This window comes from Lineus longissimus, chromosome 6 (assembly GCF_910592395.1).
Source record: "Lineus longissimus chromosome 6, tnLinLong1.2, whole genome shotgun sequence".
Lineage (NCBI taxonomy): Eukaryota > Metazoa > Nemertea > Pilidiophora > Heteronemertea > Lineidae > Lineus > Lineus longissimus.
In genome coordinates, this window is record NC_088313.1 from 10,773,067 (window position 1) to 10,800,569 (window position 27,503).

Consider the following 27,503-nt stretch of genomic DNA (forward strand, 5'->3'; position numbering starts at 1 on the left):
CGTTTTCAATTTTTATACATATTGGGGTGCCACACTCAATTCTGTTCACACAGATTTGAAACCGCTTCAACCAATTTGGTTCCAGAATACAATTGAATGTGCTGTATTGAATTCGCATTAACTGATTCTCATTGAAACGTGTAGTGTTGGCGTTAATACGTATCAAAACAGTCTATTCATTGGCAGGGGGCTTGCAGGTCACTAGCTTGTTCCTGTCTTGATTATCTTCTAATTACCACAAAGGGCAGGGACAAGACATTCATACGCGAAAGGCACGCTACTACAATACGCAGCAAGAGTTGCACTTTTCAAATCAAATTGCATGCTGATTAGACCAAGTGTGGTGTAGCCAATTCGTATTCCGGAGAGTGCTCTCTGGAAAACAGTTTTTAATTTGATCCAGTGTGAAAGTAGCATGCTGTAGAAACGCTCAGAAAAAATATAAACCCCTTAACCAAAAGTTTGATTATTTTTAGGCAGCCCGAGCCAACATTGTACAAGGGCCACAAGGTCCAGGGCCTCAAGGACAAGGGACACAAGGACAAGGGACACAAGGACAAGGGACACAAAAGACGATGTTGCAATCTGCGGGGTGAGCATCACATAGTCCTGGTTGATATTATATCTACTCATGAAACAAAGTTCATTACTGTCCAACCAGGAGGGAAAAAAATCATATTTCATGTCTCCGAACCTGCACCCTGGTGGCCAAGTCATGAACTTTTATCCCCAAGTGAGACCACCTGACCGAGAGTGCTCAAGTTAACAGCCAAATGGGCAACATGACCTCGATGATCTTGATTAGTTGGACAAATCATGAGTTACATTTTATATATGGTTATTAGTAATATCAGACGTAAGGATGGACATAAAAATCCAAGGCAATTTGGCCTGAGGAATAATGCCACTTGGGCAAGGATTGAAGCAGTGAATCGAGCAAAGAGTGTGGCCGATCAACATTTTTCCACAAGAAAATGCTGCCAACCAAAGACATCTTCACTTCACTTGATCCAGAAAATGGCCCGTGAGCATCTTTCCAACAGTGCCACTTTATAAAATGAAACGGCCAGGGCCATTGTGCTCACCTGTCGACATGGGAAAAAAATGGACTTGGACATGATGGGTGCTTTTGACTTCATTGATCATTTTTTAACCTTTGCCCCCTGGTGGCCACATTTGGAATCGAATTCTTAAAGCGAGAAACAACCATCTCACTCAAACGAAAACAAATAATCTTTTGGTTTCAATCTATTCATTTTGAGATAGGTCATTGAATGTATTTTTCCTGTTATCTAGCCCTCTGCAGATTGAGATGATGGCTGTCGAGAAGACCCAACCACTCAACCAAGATCTACAATTCGTGCTATGGTAGATGTGACTCTCAAAAGATTTTGGATGACGAAGGAATCCAATACATATATGGTAAATATAAACAGATGACAAGACAGTATATCATGAAATGGGTGAACACGCCATGGGCCGAGTTCGTTTCATTTCCGGAGTAAAGTAGAGTCGCAAAATGGTGGATTTTATCCTCAAACTGTACAAGCAACCTCAGTTTGGAATTGAATTGCAGATCAAGTGTCAATTAGTAAAGCGTTGTGGTCGTCGGTATTTTAGAAAATTAAGACAAGAACACATTTCTTAAATAACATCCAACCCCTTCCAGAAACTAGCGATGATTTTTGAAAAACCCACTTCAGCCCCCTTGTTTTGATCAACCCGATTATTCGGGCAGAGATGCGCTATGTTGACGATACCCCCATATATTGCTTGAAGACTTCAGCAACTTCAGGGAGATTTCGCACGTTGGTTGGGAAACCTTGGACCTGCATATGCCATACTCGTGAAACCGAATGAACTCATCCCTAAAGTGTATTTACAGGGTGTGCCAAATAATATTCCATACGTTCTGTGGCTGGACTGAAAATAGACAGGCTGTTAGATTTTCCATCCATGGTTTTGTCTCTGCATTGCTCCTTACTAAACACAAACTGTGTCAAAAATAAAAGTGAAAGAGCCGCAGTTGTGCAGTTGTTTGGGTCTCTGACAAGTGGTCATGAGCTCCCAGGCTCACCAGTTGAAAATGCTCAGGTTGTAGTACTGATTGGGCAGCTAATCTGAATTCCAGTTCCACTGAAAGCTCTCAGCATAGACCGGGGTAAGAGTTAAAAGTAGGGTGACAATTTCAACCGTTGTTGATGTCGAGACTAGAAACCCGAAACTTGCAAGTTATACTTTTTGGACAGACAAGATATCAAGACGCGATGAGATAAGGGGCCGAGTGAGGGCTTGAACTTAAGGGGTACGCTGTTCATAATTACTGGTGGTCCAGGAAAATAGAATTGCAGTTATACATAATGCTGTAGAACAGATATTATGCATACGTGTTTGCTGAAACTGGGTGCTTCTGGTATTTGTATTTCTATGCAACGGCAGTGCCAGAGCTGAAATCTATATTTAGTACATATTTGTGCAATTGGAAATTTCAAATTCAATTACAAACTTCTCGTTTTTTAACGGTGTATGATTTAAGGGTTGTGATTTTATCATAAACTACTTCGGTGAATTTGATGAAACTGAATGAAAGACCCTAATGCACAAGTGCATTAATCATGGTGGAGCAATGTAGCCTGCTGGCGATGATAGTCCGTCGGCGATGGCGCTCGTTACGACCGATCGCGCTCATTTTAGTTATACAGAATCGAGATGACCATAAGGACAAATTGAGACTGAGAGTAATCTTAAATTTTGTTCTCCAGTCGCTCACAGATACGGGCAGACGACCGAGAGTCGAGTGGATTCAGTGGATCGAATGGTTGTGCAGAGGGATAGCCATGTGCAGGAGTGACGAACCACAGCTCAGCAAACGATGCCTTGACAGAACAATTCAAGGAGAACCTTCGCTGAGATCAGAAAGGGAAGTTGTTTGCTGTGGGGATGGATTGGACACCGAAATGTCTGTCATTCTAATAAACTATAATGACAATCCAACTCCAACGGGACTCTCTGGACTTAGGGAAAGCTACGGACATAGAGCCCTGACATGATATCCTGCAGCCACCATGAGGACAGCCTATCTCATACCTACGGAAGGGTGCCATCACACGGTAATGTAAACAAATCAATTTCAGTTTTTCAGATGTCCTTGATAAGGTGTTAGCCATTGGCCTGATTAAGAGATGGTGAGATCTCTAGAGATGGTGAGCTCTCTGTTGAGGAATAATTTTCCAACGTTGTTTTAGCGACACCAATTACAGTGCCATTTTCATCAAACCCACGGTGATGATGACCTCTCACGTTTGCCTCTTTAAATGCTCTATTGAACTAATTGATTCTGAATATGCCATCACAGAAAATCACTTCGTAACCCACTGATATCTCACTCTCATAAACAACTTGGTTATGCTGGTTGCATGAATATCAAAAGCAAAGCATTTTTATCAACTGGAGCTTTATGTAACACTTAGAAAGAATCCCGAACTGCTGAATGAGCAGTAGTTGAACATGGCCATTGCCAGTAATGTGATTTCATGAAGTCTGGCCAAACATACAGAGGCCTAACACAACCTTTAACGTGTCAAACCTCAGGGGTTCCCTGGTACCAGAGGCCTGGAAATGCTCAAAACACCGTAGGGTGCAGGTTTCAAATCAATATCTAGAAAGATAACCTACTTTTCCCCCTTCGGAATTTCAGACAGTACTGTGAAAAAGTTGTAGTTGAAAGTGGTACAGCATGATTGTTTTAGGTTTGAGATATCAGTGAGGTTGAGCTTTGAATGGTAACAAAAAACAACAACAACTTTATTGACATATGATTGCAGCCGCCTGGGTACAGAAGATTCCTCAAAAGTCTTTCTGTCAGCACCCACCCGATTGAATGAAATTCAAATGGAAAACCTGTTGGTCAATGCTGGTGCATTTGCATGGAGTATCCGCTTTCCAGGACAGGGCATTTCAATGACATTGGGCCAAGAAGAGAAGAGATTAGCAAAGGAAAAAGTTATTGGGTAGCAACTTGGGGGGGGGGGGGGGTGATGGGATCACAGTAGAACTACACCTCTCTTGTAAGCACAGCACTTATCAGTCTTGAGGATGTGCTTAAAAGCACAGCACTTATCAGTCTTGAGGATGTGCTTAAAAGCACAGCACTTATCAGTGCTGTGCTTACAAGAGAGGTGTACTGATTAGAGAGTTCAAATTGAATGGAGACAATCAAAGTTATGTCCTAAAAGAGAGAAGGTCCTTTTAGAGAGGTGTATGCTAAGGGAGGTTCCACTGTATTCTAAAGAAGGGTCCTTGTGGCACTTGGTGACCTCACTGGTGATGCAAAATGACGCAATTAGACCCCCCCCTCCCCAACACTACAACCAACATCAATTAATTTAAACGCACCAACAACTTTACTAATGAAACCACGCAGGCGGCTGAGATGGCATAAACTGCCCCAATCCTCAAGTCCCTGCATAAGTTCTGTGTTGGCATTCTTGTAAGGTTAAATGTCAACACAATAAAAGTAATTTCTAACAGTTATGGTATAGAGCTGTTCAGTTGTTGTTTCTTGTTTCTGATCAAATCTTAACCTCATTATTGCAGGAACTTAACATGTTCCATCTTGACTCTCATGTGTTTGCATCACCAACATCGAGCTTGTGAGTGATAGAGCGATCTCAAAACATTGCGGGTCAAGACGAACATGTCCCTGCACAATGAATATTTCACTGATGATATTTTGCACCAATAAACCTTACTGTATGTAATTTGTTTCTTTTCAGAATGGAGAAGCATCCGACAGGAGAAAGATGGATGTTGCTGACCAGCACATCCTAACGATGTATTTTTGTCACCATAGACCTATTGTTTTTATTGAAATATCTGATTGAAAGGTGATTTTATTGATAAAAATCCTAAAATTTCTGATCGGAGAAGGCATATATTTACCTTCTTAGGGCAATGACAATATGTTGTCATGGTTTAAAAATAATGCACGTATAAAGAAGGAATAACATTTTTGAGGAGGGTTTCTTTGGTTACCAGGGGCACCATGATCCAAGAGATCAACAATTTTCTGGCAAAATCTTTTGAAAGAAAGCGAAATGTGGAGTGGGCGTTTATGGAGAGCCAATAGGGCATGTCAGTACCCAAACAAATAAGTCTTAAGCAAAATTGATTTTTAGCTGATGAAGGCAGAAGCTAATAGCCTAGGGCACATCAGGACCCTACTGCTTGAAATGGTTTTCTCCTGAAATAATCACCAACTTTATCAGATATTTCATTATTATATCTCCATCACTTGAGACATGGGGTTCATATGATTTCTTTCTTGCTTAAACCCCAGGCAAAAAAGGAACATATGTGTCTGCGATGGAACGCAGGCCTTTTTTACTGTTTCTCGACCTCCCCAGTACCATAGAATCCACGGGCATTGGTCTGAGCAGTTAAGCCGAGACCTTCTAACGTTGGCTGGCTCAGTTGCTTGGTATCATATAATACCAGAGACAACTGACCAACTACACAAAGAAGTTAAAGAAGTTGCGTTCCCTCAATCACTTTTACCAAATACCTGGGAACCAGGTATTGATGAAAAGACACATTCAACTTATATAGTTGAAAACACTCTCATTATTTTATTGATATTTGTGAGAATATCAAAAGATTTCCTGACGACAGAATCGACTGCTTCGAAATCTTGCGAGGGCATATTTATCATGCTCTGCAGATTATGAAGACGGTCTTTTGCCCCACTGAGAATTGGATTAGACATGGTACTGAATGGTTTGAGAAAAGTGTAATTAAAACGTCAACTTTGTAAGACGTTTCATTTGTCCGGCATGTAATAAATGTAGACCTTGTTAGTAAAATAAAGAGATCTTAGACTCCAACTTGCCAAAAAACTGGCATACCCACTTCTGTCTGGTCTTGCCATGTCGAAAGCTACGTCTTTTGTCATGCAAATAACATGTCACCTCTCAACCTTTTGTGATGCAAAGCGGCAGCCTCAAGGTGGAGTGGCCATGAGAAATGTGGTCCTTTTGTTATTTAAATTGGGCCCTTAAGCTGTTTAGTCATGGTGTGATGACAGCCTTGACCTGACCTATTGTTAGCTGAAATGGCTCAACTGCAGTCATACACAATAGGTTTAATGCATGCATGAATAGTAAATGAACATATTATTAGCATGCAGAGTTGAAGTTGTGGAGTCTGACTAGTGTAAGATCTCTATTTAGCAATGTCTTTCTTGAACATTACATCTTGTAAAGGAGTAGACCATGTGTGATAGTATTACTATCTTCTGGTTTTCTCCTGTTATGGGCTTTCGGAGTGGCGCAGTACTTAAATGTACATGTCTGATGTCATTTAAAAAACTCAGTCGTTGAAGCCTGTCACCTGTGTGATGGAGTCGGCAGCTCCCTCCGATCGCGTAGGTTTTCTCCCGGGGACGGGTTTCCTCCTGCACGACATTCCAAATTGCCATTACGATAATTCTTGGGATGTACAACAATAAAAAAGATTTTCAAAAGATAATGATTTGAATTTATTTTTCTTTACCCTCCAGGTTGGGTGGTGTAGTGGTTCACTTACACCAACAACCTGGCGACCTGAATGGGGAAATTATATATTGGTCATAATTTGTCTATCCAGCAGGTCAGTACATGTATTGTCTAATGCATTGCCTGCTGACATTGTTGCCTTAATCACACCAAATCGAAGGCCTACGCAGTCTGTTGAAAATTTGAAATTTGAAATTTGATATGAAAATTTTGTGAACAGGAACATGTCCTTAATGTAATTGAGTAGACTGATATGCAAATGCAACAAATAGCATGTAGCATGATGAGTGCATGTAGGGTGCTTGCTAGCTCATTGTGGCTGGCTCATTGTTGGAATCATTTGAGTTCACATTGAATGGTTTATTTCCAGTATGAATTCTGCGCATGCAGTGTCTGTCATCCGTCGTCGTCGTCTGTTCCTGTATAATTCCATATCTCTCAGATGATCACAAGTATGAATCCTTGCCAACAGAAGCCCAAGGGCGGCTGCTAGGACCCCCCCCCCCCCTGATCACATTTAATGGTTTATCTCCAGTATGAATCATTCAGATGACCACATCAACTGGAGTTCTTATTGAATGGTTTATCACGAGTAAGAATCCTGAACAGAAGCCCATGGCTGCTGGGAACAACACCCCCCCCTTCTTTAAAAGTGACAGAACCTATATGGAAAACCTCGAGGACTGCCATTCGCCACACCTACATTCGTATTTCCCGCGTTATGTACTAATTGTGGCGCCACCTGTTATTTATTGGATGAAACTACGACATCCCTCGACGCGATGTGCACATCGAGTATGTAACAAATCGGGTAGGTGTAAACTGTGGACGAAAGTGTGGACAGCGGCTCTCTAATTTGGTGGGCTGGCATTTCTTTGTCTTTCAATATATTTAAAATAAATTGCAGTATATTATGCATTATAATCTTTTTAATGGGTCAGCAAAAGAAAAAAAGAAAAAACATTATTTTGATCTGTTTTACAGTATGACTTGTCTTAGTGAAACTGACTAGTATAGCTCCTGACTGATTTACAGTAACCTTTCAACGGGGCCAAACTTAAGATGATAACTATCTCCTTGTGACATCTTGGACGGATTGAATTACGCAGAAAAACTAAATTATTTGCGGAAAGTGTCACTTTGTTTGCACACCACCAAAGACAACCGGTGCCTCAGGTCACCGGTGGGTGGCTTATTTGTAAACAAAAGCACGTGACACAAATTTTAATTTACTACGTGCTAGCCAAATACCATTTGGCCCACCGTCGCCCAAGCCAATTTGCAATGCAATTGAGTATCAGTATGGACCGCTAAATGGACCGCTAAATAACAATAGCCTTGGAGGTTGTTAATCTAAATTGAATATCAGTTGCCACACCTATATTTCGTTGAAGGGTACAAGGGAGGCCTCCTATATCAAGCCTCTGGGAATAGGTACAGTCAAATATATAATTTTGATAATTTCTTTAATGGGTTTATTGCTCTTGAACAATGGAAAGAAGAACAGTCAATCTTATTACATGTAGATACATGCCAAAGTCATGACGTTTCCTTACCGATTTTACAGTAATAGTACCAGCATGACTGTGCTGCCAGCTATTAATAGATAGGTAGTCTTGCTCTTACCACACTTCCCAATCAGTGCGTTGCGGATTCGAGCATTGTCCGAGACTAGCATCACTACCACGTTTCGATATTCTTTAACTTTCTTGATGGATTGATTACACACCAAAGATATGGGATTGGGGTAGGAATATGTTGTTTTGTTTTGAGTATTTTATTCAGTAGGAATTACCCCTCGGTTTTGCTTCGTGTTGAAGTGTTTCTTTGTAATTCTCTGCCTGGTGATGTCCTTTGCCCCTTTTTTGAAGGTTTTTGAAGTGGCCTTTGACATTGTCGTGGACGGGGAAATGCGATGTCTAGTGTCCAAATGTGGACTAATTATCAAAGAATTTGTTGAAACTGTGATATTTCTAACTAGTCCAAATAATATTCTATCACAAAAACTACTTTTATTTGAATGACAATGACAGTATCATTCAGTTGTAGGCAAAAATAGTTGCCCTCTCTCAGACCAACTTTCGTTGATCCAAGATGGCGGCACCACTGTCCCATCTCTCCAACACCCTCTGCCAGCCTACCTCTCTAACTGGGCACCACCTCCACAGCTAGGAACCTCTCTGACCAGGAACCACACGTGACTGGTAGTATCACTTCCAACCGTTTGAAGAAATGGCGGTGCTGTTGGTTGATATGTTGGCGTGCAGTAGTAGCTCGGCTCATGCTCCGCGTGCGGGTGTAAAAGAAATGCTGGTCCCCATGAATCTAAGTCCAGTCTAGAATTCCTTTGTGAGGAATATTAGTTCTTGTGGGAAAAGGGAGATATATTGTTCCGCTGTGATAGAATCAAATGCCCTCCCTTTCCTGATGCCCGCCTGTATTGTTCTTCTTCGGATGAAGGGTCTTGGCCTCTTTAGCCCTTAAAGCGCCGAATTAACAAAATCATATTACCCCTGAGCGCCGAATTAACCGAGCATTTTTGAAAATGATTAATAACAACGTTATTTTTGTTACAAACACCATGGAATGTACTGATGATTTTATACAAATGGTAATTCCCGTCGATTTTTGTGACATTTCCCGCCAAAATTTACTAATTAGGGGTTAATTAGTGCAAATACCCATAATCAACAAAAATATGGCCAGAACATACCTCCATCAGCTTTTTATACCTCCCTTGGTATTTTAATATGAAGTCTGGGTCTAAATACATCGTTTCCATCCGATTCCTGGTCGAAGCATCCGTCTAATTAGTCGTAGCAGCGCTAATTACTCCTGATGACGTCATTCCCGCGAAAATGGGGCTTCAAGTTTTTGATAAAATACTCAAAAGCTTGTATAGAAACTTGAAATTTGTTCGATGCCATTTTGTGCTAAGCATCACTGTCGAAGTACCAAAGAGCGTACATGCACACTCACTGCCATCTCTTAGCAGACAGGTGGAACTAAATGTCTGCTGTCGACGATCGTCGCCTCTGGCGCTTTCCCCCTTATGTCGACGATCGTCGCCTCTGGCGGTTTAAGGGTTAGAGTCCTATTGAATGGTGCCGGTGTTCTATTGTTGAGGGCATTTAATATCAGGGGGCATCTGATTCTATTACACCGGCACCTTTAAATCATATGTTGGGTTTCTTTGTCATAGAATAATATGTAAAGTCAAGGACTTAGTGAGCCCCCCTTTAGGTCGGGGGAGCTCCCCCGAACCCCCCTACGAGCATATGTTAAGTGCAAGCTCTAACAACTACAGCTGTTACAATGGGGGGACACCCCCCAAACCCCCCTCCGTCGACATAGGTTTTTACCAGTGCGTTGGGGGGAAGCTCCCCCAAACCCCCCCCCCCCCCCCCCCGGTGGACAGTCAACTAGCCCTTCTGTGTCATACTGCTGGAGGGGGGGGGGGGGGTGCGATGGGACCATCCATATAGTTCCTTCCGACACATTTTTGTTTTGGTAATGTAATACATTGTGATTGTCCTTATTCACGGGAATCGGGCGTTTCCAGTGATACGACACAAATAGGTTGTCCTCATGCATTCACTTTGGAAACGCATTTTAAAATAGATGTTACGTCCTGTTAATGGGGCACGTCATCATCGCGTACATTTGGGAAAAACTCCCTAACGAGACCGGAGCGGACAGCTAAAAGTAGTTTAATTATTGGCCGCTAGGGTGCAGAATGTCGCTCACCCGAATTTTTCACGCAACTTTTGCTAAATAGAGCTAGTTCTAGTTTGTGATTCATTTTGATACTTCAGATTTGGGCAGAAGACCAATATAACTTAGTCGTCAGTGTGGTTTTAAGCTGGAAAAACGTATTTGTTTTTCTTAAAGTGCCTTTTTTGGACGGGTGTGTGCGATTGTTTTGTTTTTATGTCACGTGACCTCGATCATGTCGACACAAAATTGAAATAAACCACCCTTTTCTGTCATTATTTAGGACGGATATTTCTCTAATAAAGATATTAATATAATCGGCCAATTTCTTAGGCATATGATGTAGCGAATTCCCATGAAGATTTAAATTAATTTCAATCAATGGGATAGCAACCACCACCGGAAGATCGCGGAGAAATCGGTAAACTCAACGGAGTTAATTCAGAAAAATACCAAAAAAAATTGTTTGTAGGATATACAATATTTACTCTCTTTATTTCTCATCAAATCAGTATATACTCCCACACACACGTGTATCTTAAGAGCCCCTCCTAAAGGGGGGCTTATAATAGGGCCTACATGCAGCATAGCACCTTTCCTTATTGCCCTGCCCTTACTTAGAGTAAATTATACTATACACCTACAGGGCCAGGGGCGTAGCTAGCTTTTTGGTCTGGCGGGGGGGGGGCAAAAGGCTCTCTGGGGGACAAAATGACCCTTTATGAAACATTTTGGCCAAAAACACATATTTTGGTGACCTCGGGGGGAGGGGGCATTTGCCCCCCCCCTCTGCTACCTACGCCCCTGCTTTCCCGGGCCTGCTATATACTAGTCTCGTTACTCTAAACCTCCTCTAAGCCCTGCCCGAAACCATCACTATTGTATTAGGTATAGGCTATAGATCACTCTGAAACACTAATTACTTGAGAAGTTTTCTGAGCACATTAATATTGGGTTTGCTGCCCGATGTCCAGCTTGTTCCAGGCTTCTGTCTAGGAGTAAGGAGATAGCGACACCCCCCAGATCGAGCCAATACTGTAGAGCACATCCTGGGAAGATGCCCAACGCTTGCAGCGTAGTGAGGAGGGAGACTTGACCGGCTGACGAACACCAACTCCGCTTCTGATTACTAGTAAGTCTGGAGAGTCTGTTAGATGGAAATGAACACAAAGAAGAATTTCCAGGCTGAAGGGTCCAAGTAATGAAATGACCACACGATTTAGTTTTAAAGATGTATTTATTAATCAATCAATAGACATCATTTGAATTACAACAATTTTGTTCAGTGGACACATTCGCATATCTATTAATAAAAACCTCCTGATGAGAATTGAACATTTTACACTGTGGCTACAATCAATGAATTCCACTCTTGACTTTTTAAGTAAAATGACTATAAAGTTATTACCACAATCCACCCAATATTGAATATTTCAAAGAAGTTTCTTCCAAACTGATCAATAACCCAATCTGTTCAATATTGGGTAAACTGTGTTAATAACAGAACATTTCATAGTCTTTTCTCTTGAAATGGTCGAGAGCAGGTTACCTCCACAGCCAGGCACCACCAAGTGAAAAAAGCATTGTATGTGTCCCTGGCCTTATGCAATTGAATACTTGTACAAATAAAACTTTGAATCTGTTCAATATTTGGTAAACTGTGTTAATAACAGAACATTTCATAGTCTTTTCTCTTGAAATGGTCGAGAGCAGGTTACCTCCACAGCCAGGCACCACCAAGTTATAAAAGCAGTGTATGTTTCCCTGGCCTTCAACAATTGAATACTTGGGACAAATAAAACTTTGAATCTGTTCAATATTGGGCAAACTGTGTTAATAACAGAACATTTCATAGTTATAATTAGTTACTATATTTATAAAATGTTCTGTTTACATATTTTCACATCGAATGGAGCAGAACTCGGTTGCAGTGGAAAAAAATTTGAGGCAACCACTCTGGATAAAATATCCACTGGTAGAGGTGAACTCGGCTCCACACTGAATACACTGAGCTGTGGTTGTTTGGCTGTCTTCCAGTTATTGACGGCTTTTCACTCCAAGGACACCTGCAATAAGGGAAAGAGAGTCATCCATTGAACAGTACTACTTATACCCAGCATACACGGTCAAATGTCATCAAATTTCGAAAATGCTGTCTCATGGCCAAGGGCTTCTAACTAAAAATGATAATGATAATGATAAGCAGATTCCAGAAAAATATGATTGGTGACACTGAACAAACTATGAAACTTCATAAGGAAACAATACAGTAAACGAATGACATGATGGTGTAAGGTTTAAGTTTGTAACATTTTAGACTCCATGCCAAACCAAGTGCAATATGCCTCCAGACTGATTCACAGTATAAGCACCATGAACTTTACATTGACTTTTCCTCATCAATTTGAGTTGAACCTAACTTACATATTCCTGGCATGCCTGATAGAATAGCAGCCAGACATTCCAGACACGGCGACCCAGCCTCGCCTGCTCATACGGGTCAGGTTCATGTCCGCCGGGGTAGTGTGACAACATGATGGGCTTCTCATTGCGGAGTGGGGCTGTCGATTTCCAGCCGCACTTTCAGATGCTGAATAATGAAGGCAGGCAATCAATGATCACATAGAGACTTCTGACTGGTCGTCCAGGTTGTTTCATCTCCGTGCCTTGACTTGGCTGGCTCCCAGCCGCGTCTGCCTCCTTGCCCTTCGTCTTGATCTTGATGGGGCTTAGAGTCGGAGCATTCGGCAGCGATGGTAGCGACGCCTTGCTGGGCTAGGGGCCAGGAGGCCAGGATGTCGCTCAGCGATCGCGTGGTAACAAATGTTTAATAATCTGAAAAGGAAAACAATGACAATAACTTGACAGAAATGGTACAGCAGCTTGGATGAGTAGTTTTACAGGACTTCTTCAATTAGATCAAAATCATGACCATTAGACAGTGCTATGAAGGTTAGTTTGGCTTAGAAGGTGTGGGATTACCTGTTTGAGCAACACTGAGTTAATCTATTGAATGATTCATCCATGTTCAGACTAACTACCCATCCGAGTTTAGGTCACATAACACAAGTTTGTTCAATGAAGCCAAGTTTTCTCTGCAGGCCTCAAGTTTTGTTCATCTTGCTTACCTCGCTGAATGAAGCAGTAGCTTATCTGCAAGAGGCACCAGTGTCCTATCACCAAGACTAGGCCACTGGGTGTCCGTATCCAATGGCGACTTTGCAGAAACTTCTTCAGGAGATCGCAGAGACACTTCAAACACACCTTGGAATAAATCACATTCAAACATTCAATTCACAGAATATTTGTATTGGGCAAAGTGATTGGGACTAGCATTCAGGGTTTTCCCCAGAGGGGGGGCAAGGGGGGCAGTTACCCCCCCCCTAAATTGTCCAAAAACAGGCAAAATTTGTTGTTTTGACCAGGATTTTCTGCAAAATTATGGTTTTGCCCCCCCTTGAATTTATTTCTGGCAGAAACACTGGCATTATGACTTGCATGTGCAGCATCCTCAAGGCTTATTGGCATCAGACCAGTGATCAAACTTGACATGCTGAAGTGAAAAATTAGAGGAGCAGATCATGGAGATAGCCAGCAATTCCAAAGGGAGGGATGCTGATGAAATATCTGTCCACACCTTAGTATAGTCATTCTAAACAACACTGCAGTGAAGGAAAAACTCGACTTTTTCTTCAGTGTACTGTATGTGTCATTGGAAGTGTTATTCTCCAACATGTCCAAGTAGTTTTCCATTTGTAGCATGGAGGATTTCAATCGATAAAATACAACAAGACCTCGTGTTTATTTTCACGCTTGACAGACCTTGATGTTAGGCTGTTCTCCAATTTCGCGCAAACCAGCAATCTCGAGAATTTGGGAAAGGACCTCTAAGATGGCCTTGAGGGGGAACCGAATTTGTCTGTGGTGCTCAGGTCGAGCGAAATCTGCAAGTGAGAGGAGAATAATGAGAAGTTGTTTAGCCTGATAGAATCACTTGGCATCTGGTTGTTCTGAGCTTGAAACTGATACAGTTGGACCCATTGGTAGGAAGACATGCCCTCATTTTCATGAGATCTTACCTTGTAATTAGAGTAAGCCCCCTTGTCATAGAGCTTTATGTAATGTGGCCAACTATGGAATGCACCAAGATCATCCTTCTTATGTTTCTTCTCTTCCGTGTCTTTTTCTTTCTCTACAAAGGAATTGAACACATGTAAAAATTATTTCAGCTTTGCTGTTGCTTCTAAAAGATTAAAGTCTCATATTGGGGTAAAACTATTCCCAATAGGAGGAACGGGCAGATGTTCAGTGAACCAACACCACAGAAAAGCTGTGATGTTCAGGACAGGCCGCCATCGACTTCATTTCAGCACCCTAAACCCTAGTCCTATCTTTGGAACATTCGCATTCAGGTGGCCAATCGTTGCATGTAGATTGCAGGGGCGTAGGCTGGGGGGGGGGGTTCGAATGATCCGCTCAGGAGATGCAAAAATACATTCTTACTGCGTTTTGAAACACCATGATTAGATCAACATGGGCCTTTGTATTATAGAGCGACTTAAGGGTTTGCTATAGGCACCGCCATTTTGGCTAGAGCTTGAAATCTTGGAGCAATTAGAACTCGTTCAAAATGAATTGAATTCAAATTTCAAGGATGGTAATGGTATGCAGTTCTTTGTTTTCCAGGGAATTGCATACCAGCCTTGAAATTGGGATTAACTGCATTTTGAATGAGTTCTAGTTGCTCCAAGATTTTAAGCTCCAGCCAAAATGGTGGTGCCTATAGCAAACCCTTAATACAGTCCTACATCTGTATATTACGGTAGTGCCAAACTGCCAGAGTTTGGTCTCCATTTCGCGGGGCTTTGCGCCGAACTCGCATTTTTGCGACTTTGTCGCTCAAGAAAGGGGCGAATGAACCCCCCCCCCCCCCCCTGCAACATCACGCTATACGCTATACGCGCTATGCCCCTGGATTGTACTGTGCTTGGCAGCCTGGGAAACACCAAACAAACCATTCGACAGTATAAATGAGATCCCATTTTGTGGTAAACAAATAAACAAGCATTGAATTGTCAGTATCATCATCATCATCTGCCGGGTTGGGCATAGTCTTGCGCGTTGTGAACCATGTTGTTGTTTGCCCATGAGTAGACGGTGCGGAGAGATAAAATCTTGGGTGCGATGATAAAAAAGTCTTGGTTAAAAAAGTCTTGATTAAAAAAGGCGTGCTTGTTGTCTACTGATGGGAGGCTAGGAGCACTCGGCAGGAACTCCTCGGCAGTCTCAGCTGATCTTGTTGCTTCTGGAAGCTGGTTCCAGGTTCGGACTGCTCGGTGACAAGTTGGTCTCTTGTGCTGCAGTATAGGCAATCAGCTTCCCGTATTTAAAAGTATGCAATCAAATCAGTATTGACCCCTTCTCTGTTCTGTCAGGATTACCTTTTTTGGAGACGCCCTGTGCTGTGCCTGTGGCCTGTATTTCATGATTTACGTTACAGTACATATTATGACTGTCTATGTCTATGAGGCATCCACCTTACTACTATCACTATGCCATGATTGGGCACTGCCACTGCATTTCAGGCATTAGCTACGCGAAATACGGATACGATATTAAGTTAATATTTTCCTCAACTTCAATGCGCCTGCGTTACCGGAAGTGATCAAAACGGAAACGGAATAGATCCAAACGGAGCATGCGCATCCGTGGTGCCTGGTCAGAGAGGTTCCTAGCTGTGGAGGTGGTGCCCAGCCAGAGAGGTAGACTGGCGAACCCTGATCCATCTCTCTCAGTCTGGCTTACTGGACTTTGCGCAACGAAACGAAACGAGCGAAATGGGGGAGCGACCATTATGTTTTACCCCGGTACTCTAGCCTGAAAATTTGTTCGGACCTCCATCGAAGATGGTACGACAAACAATTAATTAATCAAACCCTTATGAGGTTCATTCATTTGAAGTAGAGAGGGTAACGTACATTGTATATACAAATCAAACACACACGCAGTGCTTGCATGCATTGCAGAGAACGACTTTTGAGTGATGACCCACACCCACCCAGGCAGCTGAAACACATGTCTTGTTGGACATGCCTACCGATTTTTACTAAATAAAAGCATAACTTCATCACACTTTTCGGGGTTGAAAATGTACTCACGTAAATTACCAAAATTACATGCCAAATTCGCACATGACCTGTTATTTCTCAAAGCTTGGAAGCTCAAATGTCTGAATGTAATGTATGCGCGTAATGTATACTCTCAGCAAGCGAATAGTTGTGAACCTGTTTACCGTTCAATGTTGCTCCCTGTGACGCTGTACCTGCAAATGTTCAATGAAAAAAATGCTGGATAATGGCTTACACGGCTTGTTCACATCGTAAACATAGTGGTATTCGGGTAAACTGTCTTTGCGTTTGGCCTAATTTTACAACGATTACTCCCCATGTAACCACGATCTAGGATGGACAGGCTGTGTATAATGAATAGGAAAAGTCACCTAGGGACCGTTGCGTAGAATACCTTTTTGGCGAAATATTGCGCAAAGTCCAGTAAGCCTCTCAGTCTCACCATATGTTGACAACTTGGCAGAGCAGCCAGGACTGATATGGCCTGGTTGTGACTGTCTCACTCTCATCTCTCTCATCATGTTGTCAACACGGTGGAGCAGCAAGGACTGTTTGGGCCTGGCTGTGACCGTCTCGTACCTCTCAGTCTCACCATGTTGACAACTTGACAAAGCAGCCAAGACTAATGTGGCCTGACTGTCTCATCTCTCTCATCATGCTGTCAACACGGCGATGGAGCTGCCAGGACTGATTCAGCCGGGCTGTGACTGTCTCATCTCTCTCACCATGTTGACAACTTGGCAGAGCAGCCAACAAGACTGATGTGGCCTGGCTGTGACTGTCTCATCTCTCTCATCATGTTGCCAACACGGTGAAGCTACAAAGACTGATTTGGACTGGCTGTGACCGTCTCATCTCTCTCACCATATTGTCAACACGGTGGAGCAGCCAGGACTGATTTGGCCTGGCTGTGACTGCCTCATCTCTCTCATTATGTTGTCAACACGATGGAGCAGCCAGGACTGATTCGGCCATGAGATTTATGAGCTCCTAATTGATTTAAACTTTTGTTCTTGTCGTAGCACGGGTCACAAGTCTAAAAGCTGTCGTGACCTGCTACTCCTGTTGTAACATGGGTCAGCTTTGTCCCCAGGATATTCTTCATCCCCATGGTTCACCTGGCTAAGTTCCAATTCATCTTTTAGCATCAACATCTGCTATGACCCATCTCGCATGTAAAAAATGCTCCAGCATGATATCTGAGCACAAATCCCCCTACAAGCAGCCTAACATCAACTTTGGAAAACAAATTACACCCAAATGTCAAGAAATTTTCAGAAAATGTGTTTTTTACGTTGTGCTTATTTCGTTTATGGCTACTAAATTTTATTTTGATGATTTTATACCTGACTTTAAACCTGGTGGGCGCTGGTGGGCGCTAGTAAAACGCTGGTGGACACTGTTTAGGATGACCGCCCATACTCAGTGATAAACCATTCAATGTGAACTCAAGTTAATGTGATCATCATGTGAGATAAGGATTCATACTGGTGATAAACAATTCAATGCAATGGTAACTCAAGTTAATGTGGTCATCTGAGGGATGTGGATTCATACTGGTGATGAACCAACCAATGGGAACTAAAGTTAATGTGGTCGTCTGAGGGATGTCGATTCATACTGATGATGAACCATTCAATAGGAACTCAAATTAATGTGGTCATCTGAGGGATGTGGATTCATACTGGTCATGAACCATTCAATGGGAACTAAAGTTAATGTGGTTGTCTGAGGGATGTGGATTCATACTGATGATGAACCATTCAATGGGAACTAAAGTTAATGTGGTCGTCTGAGGGATGTGGATTCATACTGGTGATAAGTCATTCAATGGGAACTCAAGTTAATGTGGTTGTCTGAGGGATGTGGATTCATACTGGTGATGAACCATTCAATGGGAACTAAAGTTAATGTGATCGTCTGAGGGATGTGGATTCATACTGATTATGAACCATTCAATGGGAACTCAAATTAATGTGGTCATCTGAGGGATGTGGATTCATACTGGTGATGAACCATTCAATGAGAACTAAAGTTAATGTGGTTGTGTGAGGGATGTGGATTCATACTGGTGATGAACCATTCAATGGGAACTAAAGTTAATGTGGTCGTCTGAGGGATGTGGATTCATATTTGGTGATGAACCATTCAATGGGAACTAAAGTTAATGTGGTTGTCTGAGGGATGTGGATTCACACTGGTGATGAACCATTCAATGGGAGCTCAAGTTAATGTGGTCATCTGAGGGATGTGAATTCATACTGGTGATAAGTCATTCAATGGGAACTCAAGTTATGTGGTCATCTGAGGGATGGATCTATGGATTCAAGCTGGAAATAAACCATTCAATGTGATCGCAAATTATTTTAGTAATCAGAGCAGTGATGGATTCATGCTAGAGTTAAACTATTCAATGTGAACTCTGGTTTATCTCCAATATTAATTCATCCCTGAGATGATCACATTAACTTGAGATTTGACTGAAATAAATCACATGTTGTCAACCATTGATTTTATCTCTGACCGGATATCATTTTGCATTGCCCCCCCCCCCGAATGTTCATAAATTTCTCATGGTCATAATTTTACCCCCAATCAAGAAAATCAAGTGAAAAGTCTGCAAACATGTATTCTATTTTTGTTTGGATTTGCTATTCTAAATTGTTCATGAAATCTTTTGATCCAAGATATTAATCCCCAAGAGAATCTTTAATGGAATAAAAGCTGTATCATTTTGTATTAAACAAACAAATCAAACCAACCACATCAAGTACTGAGTAGTACTGCTAATTTTTCACTGAATTCTTTTTAAAAAATAAATTGTTCAATGAAAAGTGTGAATGAATGTCTAGTATCATTCAGGTTTGCACCATTTTTTCTTTTGGTTTTTATTGCAAGAGACTGTTTAAGCAAAAAACAAATTATATATGAAAAAATATTCAACAACACAACTAACGACACCTAGCCCTTTACTATTTCCAAATCAGTCCCACCCAAATATTTATTCCTTATGGCCAATCACATTACCAACTTGGATTAGCCTTGGCCATCTGACACCTTTGTTTGATTGTTTGGAGCGACAAAAGACATAGCCAACCTCAAAAGAATGTGTGAGAGTGTTACATAAAACCACTACCTGTCACATTTTATGCCTTCCAATGCTTGCTATGCTTCGCCTGTAGTGCAGGCTGAACATTCATTGCAGCAAGGTGCACATGGTTTTTGCTCGAATTTTGACTTATTTCAAGACTGAAATAGCAAAATAACTTGTGTTTAGCACAAATCTTCTACAAGGTGGGTATCACCTTCTGTCTAAAGGAATCTTGACGTTATTCATGTTTTATTTTTGTGGGCCCAATGGATTTTTGAAGAGGGTAACTTGTCTTTGTATTTTCCCCTTGTATTTTTCAAAGGCAGAGAAAGAATCTACTTCCAAGAACCATTTTAAGGGTTGCCAAAAAGCACAATGGCACTAGGCCTATGACCCATCATACTACCAAAACATGAACTGCCCAGCATCAATTTGCTGTCGGTATCTGGAAGTGGAATTGAACAAACACCCTTCGGTATATACAAAATATGAAATTTAAGTGATTAGTGCCATATTTGAATTTTGATCTTGCCGAAATTTGGCGTACACATAGAGGGACTTAGATTCATCATTCAACCAAATAAGAACCATCTCAATTGAACAATGACAAAACATACGACCAATTTGTGAAATAATAAAATTTGAACCCTGTCGGCCTGTGACCTTGAGAGGTTGGTCAAGTCAACAACCCCGATCATAATAGAACCCAAGAAATATGTAAAAATGCTTGAAATGAAAAATAAATGAAGTTCACAAAATTTTAGTCAATTTGTGCCCCTTAGGACAGCTATTCTACTATAGGTCACTTGAACCAAAAATGAAAAAATGCTCTCAACTTAAGGAATTTGAAACTATGAATTTGTGCGAATTTATCATTACAGATGACGCATACCTTGTCCGCAATTGCAACGAAAGATTCTCGCTGGTATGGTTTTCAAGGTGAAGGGTTACATGTAGGTATGTATAATATAGTATTAGATTTTTACTTTCCAATTCATGCTTTTGCGCAAAAGAACTGGAGAGTACAATCGGGTCACTAAATCAGGAGGCCATATTTGAAGCGGTGATGCCATCTCATTGGTTGCTAGTTAAGGGTTGATCACGAGTTTTGAGAAATGAACTAGCTCACATTGTTTAAATAGTACAAGGCCGCAGCTGTTGTTATGATGGTTCCATTGGATTTTACATACAATCTACTGGCTATTCTTACGACAGTCATATTCACTAAACCAACCCAGACCCTAACCCTTCCTCCTAGCACTAACCCAAACCCTAACCCTTCCCCAACACCAATCTCAACTCCCTAATTCCCAAAATTGCATAAATCCTTGTTATAACTAGTCGTAAGAATGGCAAACTTGTATGAAATAAAAGGAATAAAGTCCATCAATTTCATGAAGGAAACGTAATTCATGGCAAAAAATGATGTATTTCAACATCATATTTAGGCAGTAATTTCATGACTGAAAACACTAGAATTGCTGTAATCGTGCATTATGCATTTGTTCCAATTTATCATTACAGATGCCACAAACCTTGTCCGCAATTGCAACCGAGGATTTTTGAATGAACCGCAAGACGATCAGATGAAGGGTATGCATCAAGTAACAACTTGCCCAAATTGTTGATTGGGTTGCCACTGTCAATTTTCTTTAACCGTTTTTAGAATAAAATATTCAAACAGTGAAATAGTAAAACAAAGCTATTGAAGGCCTCAAGTGAAAAGTCAATCCCCAAATGTGTCACTCTAAGTTACAGCAATCTGCCAGCAAGCTGAAGCATTAACTGACAATGCTAATGGCAGATTTGCCTGCATTCAGTGCTTTGGTTTCAAAGCAATATCACGTGTTGAAAAATACACTGACACTGCCATACACTGACAGTTGAATATTGTAAGTATGACCAGTGAAAGATATAACAAACCAATAAGCAAGTCAAACACTTGTCAAAGACCAAGCCTTGTCAATGAAGTATATGAACTAATACTGAAATTTAAAAAATATCGCAAATCACATACAACTTTTATCCCAATTGCAAGGACATTTTCATGTGCAATTTTCTGAGAGAACAAGGATTCAAAACTATATTTTTATAAAATGCACAAATAAAGCCACTGCTACAATTTACATGAAGTTTTGAACATTTTATATAGATTGACAGTGACGCCTCCATCAGCAATTCATGCCAGTGGATGTTCGAAAGTCGTATCCACAGTATATGATGTGTGTGTGGGTGTGTGTGTTTGAGATGGGATAGGAAAAGGGTGCGGGAGGTCATGTGGGGGGGGGCCTATGGAGTATGGTGACCGTTGTGAGAGTTGGAAGTGTGTCTGATCACTGTCTTGCTCATTTTGTAGATCTTGTTGTTATTCTAGTTGTTAGAGTAGTTATCGTAGTTATCTAGCTATCGTAGTTATCTAGCTATAATAGTTGTAATTCTTTTGGTTCCTGCTTATCATCTATTTAACCTATTCAGCTTTCAGTTGTCCAGGCCAGGCCAGGTGACCAATGACGATGATAGATCGGGTTCGATTCAAGCTATACGCTTGGTGTATTCGGTTATCGTGTCTTGCGACTGAGTCTAACTCACGTCCAAAGCACGGTGGCTGGGTCCCAGGCATGCTTGCCACTTTGTTCTGCGGTCCTCATCTAAGTTTCGATGGTGATGACATGGACTTAGGTTCAAAGTACGTGTTCCCCTTGAGTCATTGTGGTTGATTGATGAGGGAAATTAACGATTGCGTGTCGCTTGTCATTCACCATATCCCCTGTTGAAGAGTGTTGGCGGGACAAGTCTTACGACTGTTAACAACAGTAAGCAATAGCTGGCCAGCGATCCCCTACCTGATCTCGAGGGGGATGGAATGACTCGGGTTAGAGGCCTGTTGTTAACCTGCGGAATTTCGTCGGATGAAATGTCAGGCGTGTCTGTGTGGGACTTGTGCTAAACCAGTTTAGTACTAATGACGAAGACCTTGGGTCCTTTGAATAACAACAGTGTTCTCAACCTCCTTGTGCCTCTCAAAGCTAACGTATATATACCCGCTGAAATCGACAAGACGGCGATGAAGAAGGAGAGCCGGCCTCCAACTCGAGAGCCGAGAAGACACTGGATGGACCTAAAGAATATGTTGCTGCCAATGTTGGAGCCATACAGGGTAAGCATCACTTAGTTGTCAGTTACGTCTGGATTAAAAGAAACATTACAAAGATGTTAAAATGATGTTAAAAAGTATAAATCTGACGTGCGATTTCAATTTTTATACATATTGGGGTGCCTCACTCAATTCTGTTCATACAGATTTGAAACCGCTTCAACCAATTTGGTTCCAGAATACAATAGAATGTGCTGTATTGAATTCGCATTAACTGATTCTCATTGAAAGGTGTAGTGTTGGCGTTAATACTTATTAAAACAGTCTATTCATTGGCAGGGGGCTTGCAGGTCACTAGCTTGTTCCTGTCTAGTGTCTTGATTATCTTCTAATTACCACAAAGGGCAGGGACAAGACATTCATACGCGAAAGGCACGTTACTACAATACGCAGCAAGAGTTGCACTTTTCAAATCAAATTGCATGCTGATTAGACCAAGTGTGGTGTAGCCAATTCGTATTCCGGAGAGTGCTCTCTGGAAAACAGTTTTTAATTGGATCCAGTGTGAAAGTAGCATGCTGTAGAAACGCTCAGAAAAAAGATAAACCCCTTAACGAAAAGTTTGATTATTTTTAGGCAGCCCGAGCCAACATTGTACAAGGGCCACAAGGTCCAGGGCCTCAAGGACAAGGGACACAAGGACAAGGGACACAAAAGACGATTTTGCAATCTGCGGGGTGAGCATCACATAGTCCTGGTTGATATTATATCTACTCATGAAACAAAGTTCATTACTGTCCAACCAGGAGGGAAAAAAATCATATTTCATGTCTCCGAACCTGCACCCTGGTGGCCAAGTCATGAACTTTTATCCCCAAGTGAGACCACCTGACCGAGAGTGCTCAAGTTAACAGCCAAATGGGCAACATGACCTCGATGATCTTGATTAGTTGGACAAATCATGAGTTACATTTTATATATGGTTATTAGTAATATCAGACGTAAGGATGGATATAAAAATCCAAGGCAATTTGGCCTGAGGCATTATTGCCACTTGGGCAAGGATTGAAGCAGTGAATCGAGCAAAGAGTGTGGCCGATCAACATTTTTCCACAAGAAAATGCTGCCAACCAAAGACATCTTCACTTCACTTGATCCAGAAAATGGCCCGTGAGCATCTTTCCAACAGTGCCACTTTATAAAATGAAACGGCCAGGGCCATTGTGCTCACCTGTCGACATGGGAAAAAAATGGACTTGGACATGATGGGTGCTTTTGACTTCATTGATCATTTTTAACCTTTGCCCCCTGGTGGCCACATTTGGAATCGAATTCTTAAAGCGAGAAACAACCATCTCACTCAAATGAAAACAAATAATCTTTTGGTTTCAATCTATTCATTTTGAGATAGGTCATTGAATGTATTTTTCCTGTTATCTAGCCCTCTGCAGATTGAGATGATGGCTGTCGAGAAGACCCAACCACTCAACCAAGATCTACAATTCGTGCTATGGTAGATGTGACTCTCAAAAGATTTTGGATGACGAAGGAATCCAATACATATATGGTAAATATAAACAGATGACAAGACAGTATATCATGAAATGGGTGAACACGCCATGGGCTGAGTTCGTTTCATTTCCGGAGTAAAGTAGAGTCGCAAAATGGTGGATTTTATCCTCAAACTGTACAAGCAACCTCAGTTTGGAATTGAATTGCAGATCAAGTGTCAATTAGTAAAGCGTTGTGGTCGTCGGTATTAAGGCTTTTAGAAAATTAAGACAAGAACACATTTCTTAAATAACATCCAACCCCTTCCAGATACTAGCGATGATTTTTGAAAAACCAACTTCAGCCGCCTTGTTTTGATCGACCTGATTATTCGAGCAGAGATGCGCTATGTTGACGATACCCCCATATATTGCTTGAAGACTTCAGCAACTTCAGGGAGATTTCGCACGTTGATTGGGAAACCTTGGACCTGCATATGCCATACTCGTGAAACCGAATGAACTCATCCCTAAAGTGTATTTACAGGGTGTGCCAATAAATATTCCATATGTTCTGTGGCTGGACTGAAAATAGACAGGCTATTAGATTTTCCATCCATGGTTTTGTCACTGCATTGCTCCTTACTAAACACAAACTGTGTCAAAAATAAAAGTGAAAGAGCCGCAGTTGTGCAGTTGTTTGGGTCTCTGACAAGTGGTCATGAGCTCCCAGGCTCACCAGTTGAAAATTCTCAGGTTGTAGTACTGATTGGGCAGCTAATCTGAATTCCAGTTCCACTGAAAGCTCTCAGCATAGACCGGAGTAAGAGTTAAAAGTAGGGTGACAATTTCAAACGTTGTTGATGTCGAGACTAGAAACCCGAAACTTGCAAGTTATACTTTTGGGACAGACAAGATATCAAGACGCGATGAGATAAGGGGCCGAGTGAGGGCTTGAACTTAAGGGGTACGCTGTTCATAATTACTGGTGGTCCAGGAAAATAGAATTGCAGTTATACATAATGCTGTAGAACAGATATTATCTATATTTAGTACATATTTGTGCAATTGGAAATTTCAAATTCAGTTACAAACTTCTCGTTTTTTAAAGGCCATATATCAAGGTTTGAAAACATGCTTGATACTCATGAAATATGTTGAGGGTTAAAAAAACAAGATCCCAGACATTAAAAAAATTCTAATAATAAAGTCATTATTTAGTTATTTCAATTTTCAATTTTAAACTATTTGAATTTCCCACCACACACAACTTTAGATTAGTTCCACATGTGGCCGCTAGGGATTTTTTGATGACGTAGATCAGGTCAGTCAGAACAAAGCAAGATGGCTTCCGCATACAGTTCAGAGAGTGAGAGCAGTGAATTTGAGGATGTTTTGGTCGATACAGAAGGATATTTAAACGTTGAGCCGTACATGTTCGAGCCATTAATATCACTAGATCATAATGAGAGTGATCATTCGGACGAAAGTGATAAGAATTTGTGGTTAATCAATTTGCATGGCAGACCTGCCGATATAGCAAAGAAGACATTGATAGACGGTTGCAGATGCATAACATGTATGATTTTTGAACAGACTAATGTTGCACAATATTGTTTCGCCTCGTCAGTGTTGTATCGCCAGTTATGTCATGATGCTGAACTACTATTGAAAAGTGACGGTATTATGCACAATCATCTTGACGTGACGATATAATGCCGTGCAACGTTAGATAGGCCTAGATGTCAGATGACAATAATCTGTCATTGACAGTGGCTGTCACTGACACTGACCTGTGTCGCTGTCACCTTGCTATGGCTGGAACACAAGAAGACACTATGCGGTATCACAGGCCCCAATAGGGCCTACACATTATGTATAACAACCGACCTCAGCAGCCTCGGGCATTAAATGCAATTGACATGATTGGAACAGCTGTTTTCAACAAGTGGCATTTAATATTCAGTTGGATGCAGATATCCGGCTTCATGCGATAATCCGTATCGATAAAGTGATCACTGCAAAGTTTGGCCGAAGGCCCAGGCTTCCAACACTCCAAACGTTTGCACTTCCGAATCCACAGCTTCCTCCTCTCTCGTTCAACTGGCTTTGGAAATTCATGAAAATGGGTCCCATCCGTCATTCGATTGTTCTTTGTGCTATCCTTGACACAATTCGGAGCCACACAATACACCATAGTGAATGAAACACATTACTTCCAGGTGTGCATAATTAATTAAGGCCCTCCTGCTTTAATGATTGCATGACATGTACAGATAACCTGATCTACATCACAACTTTTGCTGAACCCGCCGCCTGGCTCTAACAAGCCAGTTGCTAGCCTGATTAGGTAATGAAGTTGTCAAACAAATAATTGGCTATATCTTCAAAATGAATGGAGCTAATTGCATTTGGTTTTCTGTGTTGTATAAAGTGTTAGGTACACTTTTGAAATCGTCTTACAGCAGAAAATGGCAAAAAACCTTGATATATGGCACTTAAGTAATAATTTAACGGTGTAGGATTTAAGGGTTGTGATTTTATCATAAACTACTTCGGTGAATTTGATGAAACTGAATGAAAGACCCTATTGCACAAGTGCATTAATCATGGTGGAGCAATGTAGCCTGCTGGCGATGATAGTCCGTCGGCGATGGCGCTCGTTACGACCGATCACGCTCATTTTAGTTATACAGAATCGAGATGACCGTAAGGACAAATTGAGACTGAGAGTAACCTTAAATTTTGTTTTCCAGTCGCTCACAGATACGGGCAGACGACCGAGAGTCGAGTGGATTCAGTGAATCGAATGGTTGTGCAGAGGGATAGCCATGTGCAGGAGTGACGAACCACAGCTCAGCAAACGATGCCTTGACAGAACAATTAAAGAATTAAAAGAAAAATTCAACAATTCAATAACCTTCGCTGAGATCAGAAAGGGAACTTGTTTGCTGTGGGGATGGATTGGACACCGAAATGTCTGTCATTCTAATAAACTATAATGACAATCCAACTCCAAAGGGACTCTCTGGACTTGGGGAAAGCTACGGACATAGAGCCCTGACATGATATCCTGCAGCCACCATGAGGACAGCCTATCTCATACTTTTGGAAGGGTGCCATCACACGGTAATGTAAACAAATCAATTTCAGTTTTTCAGATGTCCTTGATAAGGTGTTAACCATTGGCCTGATTCAGAGATGGTGAGCTCTCTAGAGATGGTGAGCTCTCTGTTGAAGAATAATTTTCCAACGTTGTTTTAGCGACACCAATTACAGTGCCATTTTCATCAAACCCACGGTGATGATGACCTCTCACGTTTGCCTCTTTAAATGTTCTATTGAACTAATTGATTCTGAATATGCCATCACAGAAAATCACTTGGTAACCCACTGATATCTCACTCTCATAAACAACTTGGTTATGCTGGTTGC

General features: G+C 41.4%; 1 protein-coding gene across 7 annotated transcripts in view; it reads left to right on the forward strand.

The window, feature by feature from the left end:
- Positions 1 to 26,923, forward strand: part of LOC135489278 (uncharacterized) — a 44,790-nt gene extending 17,867 nt beyond the window's left edge. For 4 of the 7 annotated variants that reach the window (XR_010447124.1, XR_010447123.1, XR_010447122.1 and 1 more), the window contains 4 exons: positions 477 to 592; positions 23,215 to 23,315; positions 24,020 to 24,145; positions 26,825 to 26,923. Coding sequence is in view for 1 of the 7 variants with exons in the window: in XM_064774563.1 (XP_064630633.1) it covers positions 477 to 592; positions 23,215 to 23,315; positions 24,020 to 24,039 (237 nt within the window). In the remaining 6 variants the exon portion in view is untranslated. Of the gene's footprint in view, positions 1 to 476; positions 593 to 1,296; positions 1,423 to 2,762; positions 3,111 to 4,775; positions 6,526 to 21,796; positions 22,642 to 23,214; positions 23,316 to 24,019; positions 24,470 to 26,824 lie in introns of those variants that run through there. The other 3 variants (XR_010447126.1, XR_010447127.1, XM_064774563.1) reach the window with 3 other exon arrangements.
- The last annotated feature ends 580 nt before the right edge of the window (positions 26,924 to 27,503 follow it).